The 6,571-nt window shown below is 27.9% G+C and overlaps 2 protein-coding genes across 5 annotated transcripts; one reads left to right on the top strand and one right to left on the bottom strand.

The window, feature by feature from the left end:
• Window positions 1-517: 517 nt before the first annotated feature.
• LOC103573954 (opsin, ultraviolet-sensitive) lies at window positions 518-2,936 on the top strand. The gene is made up of 4 exons (XM_008553262.1): window positions 518-753; window positions 906-1,121; window positions 2,193-2,574; window positions 2,649-2,936. The coding sequence occupies exons 1-4, from the start codon at window positions 530-532 to the stop codon at window positions 2,934-2,936; spliced, it is 1,110 nt and encodes a 369-aa protein (XP_008551484.1). The 5' UTR covers window positions 518-529.
• Window positions 2,937-3,104: 168 nt separating this feature from the next.
• LOC103573952 (tRNA (guanine(37)-N1)-methyltransferase) lies at window positions 3,105-6,497 on the bottom strand. 4 transcript variants are annotated; one of them, XM_008553260.3, is made up of 4 exons: window positions 6,422-6,483; window positions 6,293-6,317; window positions 4,402-5,958; window positions 3,105-3,347 (listed from the first exon to the last, which is right to left on the bottom strand). In XM_008553260.3, the coding sequence occupies exon 3, from the start codon at window positions 5,882-5,884 to the stop codon at window positions 4,457-4,459; it is 1,428 nt and encodes a 475-aa protein (XP_008551482.1). In that variant the 5' UTR covers window positions 5,885-5,958; window positions 6,293-6,317; window positions 6,422-6,483; the 3' UTR covers window positions 3,105-3,347; window positions 4,402-4,456. The 4 variants fall into 4 exon arrangements, with proteins under 4 accessions (XP_008551482.1, XP_008551481.1, XP_053597261.1 ...); XM_008553259.1 differs by lacking the exon at window positions 6,293-6,317 and having other exon boundaries at window positions 6,422-6,497; XM_053741286.1 differs by lacking the exon at window positions 6,422-6,483 and having other exon boundaries at window positions 6,293-6,414.
• Between the last annotated feature and the right edge of the window lie 74 nt (window positions 6,498-6,571).

The following is a 6,571-nucleotide window of genomic DNA, read 5'->3' as shown; positions in this document are numbered from 1 at the left end:
TATTTTTTAGTTTCGTATTCAGCTAACAAAATCTATGGAAAATAATGATATTAATAAAAATCAACAAAAAAAAACATTTTTGTAATGCATTGTAATTATAAGATGAAAGATAATGACGTTAAAAAATAACATAGTTTGATAGGAATATTAATGTATAAATATAAATATAATAAGAATATATATTAGGTAAAATAAATAATATGACAGTTGTATAATAGTTGAATGATAAATAGTTTTAAAGAGAATAATCCAAAAAACAAGAAAACTAATAACTAGAGCCAAGGCCATAGCAGCTAACAAAATAAATTTGACTTTGAAGTTATTCACTGACGCTCGAGGGTAATAACGGATTACACATAGCTTAACTGCACGAAGCCTCGGAATAAGTGAATTAAGGTATCTAAACCCGTGGAAAAAACGTTAAGCAACCACGGACAACGGATTTGTGGTGAGATAAAAGGTATAAAAGCTCGAGGGTGACTTGTCAGTAGATAAGGTGAGGGGCTGGGCACACGGTGAGACCGATAACATGTCGAACGACAGTATTCACTGGGAAGCAAGAATCCTTCCCGCAGGACCACCACGATTGCTGGGATGGAATATACCAGCTGAAGAATTAGTTCACATACCAGAACATTGGCTGGTCTATCCGGAGCCAAACCCCTCCCTTCATTATTTATTAGCATTATTATACATCTTATTTACTTTCGTTGCACTTTTGGGCAATGGACTTGTCTTGTGGATATTTTGTGCGTAAGTATTTTTTTTTAATTCTTTTTTACAATACTGTTTATTCAAAATATTGAGTTATTAAATTGTGACAAATGAAAAGTGAATATAATCCGAGTATCAGTGAAATAAAAATAGTTTTATAAACAATAATATATATATATTTTTTAAAACAGAGCTAAAGCGCTGCGGACGCCGTCAAATATGTTTGTAGTAAATTTGGCTCTCTGTGATTTCATGATGATGTTAAAGACGCCGATATTTATCTATAATTCTTTTAACACTGGATACGCACTTGGACATCTTGCTTGTCAGATATTTGCATTCATTGGAGCTCTCAGTGGGATTGGTGCTGCTATCACTAATGCAGCTATAGCATATGACAGATATCGGTAATTACTATCAACTAATGTGTCTATACAATTTTCATTTACTTTTATAAATAATTAGCAATACTCGCCCGCATTGCTATAACTTTTTTTACGGTGGTTAATGGTTTAAAGTTAAAACTTATTTTTAAAAAAAGGTACTCGTGTTTCAAGAAATGTTTTGACATTCTCTATTATATAATATCAACTTAAAATTTCATAGAAAATCTATTGATGAATAAAGAAACAAATTTTATTTCCCCCAGATCTTTAGTTTGTCGGAAAATATAAAAAAAATCCAGATTTTGTTTAAAAATCAGTTTTCTAACCCACTTTTTTTTTAAGTTCGTCTCAATTTGTCTTATCATTTTTTAATATAAATTTTTCTATAATACTTATAGAAAATGATTTTTTTTTATTAATTTAAAAAATAATTACGATAAACATCATACATTATCAAAAAATATGCATATTCAGGTTTAATAGAAACAAATACAGTCGAGTCGCGTTATAAGTCCGCTTAGTGTCTTTCTCATATTAACGCGAGTCTGGTTAAAAGAAAAAGATACAAGCCGGACTTATAACGCGATTCGAGTGTATTACGATTTATGTAAATAGCGCGAAAACTGATTGAAAATTTGAATTATAGTCGACTACCCGTCATCAGCCTCGTCCCTCGATCAGCAGTTATTGAGTCGTACTAAACAACCGGTTATAACCCTCCGTTAAAATTATCAAAATAATAAGCCAAGCATAGAAAAAAATATTTTAGTACTATAAGCACTAGAAAAATCAAGATAACGGCGTGTGACAAAACGTAAATATGACGTTTAAAATCAAATAATATAAAACAGGCTTATAACGAGCAGTCGAGGACAAAACTAAACGCACGGTAGTGTGAAGACTAAAATGCGAAGAAAAGTTTCCCTACGTCTCATAGCCCGGGCTTATGACGAATAGTCGATTGTATTTGATAATATAAAAGAAATATGTTACTGAAGAAATACTGATGATAAAATATATACTAAAACCATCTTGAAAGCTCACTTATTACTATAATTAGATTTTATAAAATATATATTTATTTAAAATCAGAACAATTGCAAGACCCTTGGACGGGAAATTATCAAGAGGCCAAGCAATGTTATTTATTGCATTAATTTGGATGTACGTATTACCTTGGGGACTGATGCCACTGATGGAAGTGTGGGGAAGATTTGTACCTGAAGGATTTTTAACGAGTTGTACATTTGACTATTTAACAGATACAAATGAAACTCGTATCTTTGTTGGATTTATATTTACATTTTCTTACGCAATACCAATGTCTCTAATAATTTATCACTACAGTCAGATAGTCAGTCATGTAGTAAATCACGAGAAGGCATTACGTGAACAAGCAAAAAAGATGAATGTAGAAAGTCTTCGTAGCAATGCTAATTCAAATGCCGAATCTGCTGAAATTCGTATCGCTAAAGTAACTATAACTTTTTAGTATTATTGATATTTTTATTTAATTGAGAATTAAAAATAATATATGTAATATTTTAGGCTGCCATAACAATTTGCTTCCTTTTCGTTGCTTCATGGACACCTTACGGAGTAATGTCACTAATTGGAGCATTTGGCAACAAATCATTATTGACTCCCGGCGTAACAATGATTCCAGCATGTACATGCAAATTTGTTGCTTGTTTGGATCCTTACGTGTACGCAATAAGTCATCCGAGATACAGAATGGAGCTACAAAAACGTTTACCGTGGCTCGAAATAAAAGAATCAACACCGGATACAACTAGCACCAACACCGAGGCCGTGAATGCACCGGCAGCAAGTTAAATATATACTATTTATATTAATTATAAATATATCCTGTTTATTATATTAATTGACAAATATATGCAGTTTTATATACAACTTAACTGCAGCTTTATTATCAACAGTTAATTATCATTGTTATACTATTCAATATTTCGCAACTGGAATAAAAAAAATATATCCTCGCAATTAAAAAGTGTATTTACAATTTTATTTAACTATTTCAATCATTATAAATCATAATTTTAATTTATCCAATGTGTCAACAGTATGAGACGTTTCTATTTGTGGTTTTGGTGATAATTTTTTTTGAATTTGTACTCGAGTTTCTTTTGGTTTAGCTTCAGAATTTATACAAGCACGTACATTAACCAATTGTTTATCTATTGCTTTTATTTTTTCGACATTTTTCTTCAACTGGTTCCGTTGATTCTGTAAACAAATAAATATTTATAAATAAATAATTATCTGAGCAGTCATACTTATATATAATAATTATTTATTTAATTTACAAAATTTATGTCTTATCCGAAAATATTTTAATTAATATTGAAATATATAAAAAATCTTAAGGAGGTTCAAGCGTTACTAAGAGACTCATAAAAGCAACCAAGCTTTTTTATTTTTTCAACTAACAAAAAAATGATTCAAATTATTTTTTTTTAATTATAAAAATTATTTGTAGTTTATTTGCACACATTTATGAATGTTTAATAAATTAAAACCTTTAAAATACTTCCGTAGTCAAAATTTTAAATAAGATATGGCGACAATGCTCTTTGATAGATGTGTGTGAACGTACATAAACGCTAAAGCCAGGTGTGTAGCAAAAATTCAAATAAATAATTTCCCTTTATTTAAGAATGGAACAAAAGATTTATCTCTAAAATTGTCTTATTATATTTTATGTTTACTTAAAAATTGGAGTTTCTACAGAGGAGACCAAAAAAAAAATTTTTTTATTTCTTATGTTTTTAAAATTGGCGCCACATAACAGCTGTCTCTGGCAACGTAACCAAGGCGTCTATCCTCTATGTCGCCTCAACTTATTAACCACTAAAATAATTATTTCAACTTAATTTTTCTCATTGTTTTTATTGATGACAATAAATTTTAAATATATAATTTAACTCTACACTTATTTAACTTTCTTATATCAGGTTTTGAGAGCTCATAGTTGGAAAGTTGACAGTGAAAAAAATTCATACTGCTAGGGGCACAGTGTTTCTGTCATAAGAGTCTATGTATAAGGATTTAAAAAGCACGGTTTTTAATCATTTTTTCTCAATAACTATACGGTAAATCCTCAAACAATTTTAGTGGTAGATGTATGATACATTTGTTTTAAAAAATGTAAAATTTCAAATCTTAAAGTTGGGATTTTCGATAACGATTAGAAACTCGTGAACCTCCTTAACAAAATTTAAACTGATAAATTTAAAAAATAAAAAAAAATAATAATTGAATATACTAAATATATACTTACTTTTGTTCCAATATTTTTTTTTAATTGACCTTTAGCCTTAAGAGAACGTTTTGAATCAACCTTGAAGACATTTTTGGTCTTTGATATTTTTTTGTTCTTCCCCATTATTTTCTGCAAATATTTCAACACAATCATTAGAATCCTGATCAAGTTTTATTTTTTTTTTCACTGGCTCCACAGATTTTAAAATTTCTTCAGTCAAATAAAATGATACCCTCATCATTTCTTTGTTTGGCGCAACGTTTCTTACATGATGAATATTTTTTAACGACTCAGACGTCAATTTAGTGCCCAAAGTTTCTTCAACCAAAGTCTGAGCGATAGGTTTTGGGTCAGTATTTTTACTTACTTTAACAAAACAATACAAATGAACAAGCGGAAATTTATTAGAAATTAATTTTATTTCATCATCATTCATCCAATTACGAAAAATATCACAAAATTCAATAGCAATAGCCGGTAAATTCATGGCAATATGTTCACAACCATCTTTATTATCTTTCCGTCTTTCTAATAAATGTTTTTTGACTTCATCACGTAGAAAATCGCGGCCGTCTTTATTGAAAGAAATTAAATTTTTAGCTTTATTGGCAGTTGCATTATACTGTAACCACTTGTAAGATTCAGGATTTAAATCATTAGCCAATACTTGGATACCTCTACGAGCTGCTGGTACTGAAAATGGACCAACACCAGCAAATACATCATAAAGTACATCATTTTTATTCATAAATTTTAATAAATTAGTATGCTCTGTACATAATCTTGAGTTCCAATATACTTTAGCAAAGTCAAATGTAAATTTACAATTATTTTCTTTAACTGTCGTAACTGTATCATCATCACCAGCAAGTATTTCCATTTCAAAATAACGAAACTTAGTTTCAATATTATTTAATTTATTGACAACTGTTTTAGTTTGTGGTATCGTGTCTAAATAAATCTGTCCAATAATACTTTTAAATGGTAATTGATCATTACGTAAATTTAAATGAAGTATATGACCAACTTTAGTATAAGAAGTTGGTACTTCAATATCTGCTGGCAATATAACACGTAATAATTCATCCGCATTCCAATTATTATAATTCAATGCTATTTCTGTCTTATCAAATTGTATTTTACCAATTTTATTTAAAATATGACGATCTGATTCTTCAATATCGTCGTATTTTTCTACTTTACATGGATCTAAATATATTATCAAATTATCATTGTCTTGATTGAATGATTTGAATTTTTTTAATTTAAGAAAATACTTCTTCGCTATATTCATTATAGTATTGTAATTATTTGTTGATATATTTAATTTTAAACATGGTATTTCAACAGTTTTATCAAATGATTTACGATTTAAAGTTGTCATACCACGAACAGAGTCAGGTGGAGCCAGTAAATCCATTTTTTTATATTTATTTATTATTTTAATGTAATTTTTATAATTCAATAACGGATTTAAATAGTAACTTAATCTTTGAGCCATAAAATTATTCAGACACTGTTAATTCATTTATTTTTATTAATTTGTAAATGATCCAGTTGTCAAATCATTTGCATCTGGAAAAAAAAGTTTTAAATTTTTTAAAATAAATTTTATAATAATCCTGAAGTTAGCAGACAATTAAAAATTTTCGGTTTTTTTTAAACGATAAATTATAAGAAAAAAAAAATATTTAAAAAAATTGCACCTGTAGTTTTTTAAATATCCTACCTGTGCATATTTATATTTATTATTTTTTTTTAATTGATTTGTTGAAAAAAAATCCGAAGATTGTTAATTGTCTGCTAACTTCAGAGGCATATTTTATAATCTGAATAATAAATAAATAAACTGACAATGTCTGAATTTTAATTAACAATTATTATTTAAAAAAAAAAAAAGAATAGTTACCACATGGACAATTGTTGTAATTAACCTCAAAATAAATTTAATTATTTAGCAAATAATTAATTTTTAAATAATTTATCAAATATAAATTTAAAAATCTTTTATATTATTACTTGAGTGCAAAGTACTTACAGTAGAATTTTTTTATAATAATTGAAAAATTGTGTTTTTGAAAACTTGATAATACACATGGGTTTTAAAAAGTCGGTATTAAAGAAACTTTTTATTTATTTTATCAGAAGCGCCAGTTAGAAGTAAAATAATTTAAATTTCGCGCAACAG

Source organism: Microplitis demolitor, chromosome 8 (assembly GCF_026212275.2).
Source record: "Microplitis demolitor isolate Queensland-Clemson2020A chromosome 8, iyMicDemo2.1a, whole genome shotgun sequence".
Classification (NCBI taxonomy): Eukaryota; Metazoa; Arthropoda; class Insecta; order Hymenoptera; family Braconidae; genus Microplitis; species Microplitis demolitor.
Note: the sequence above shows the minus strand (reverse complement) of the source record. Positions and strands in the feature narration are given on the sequence as shown.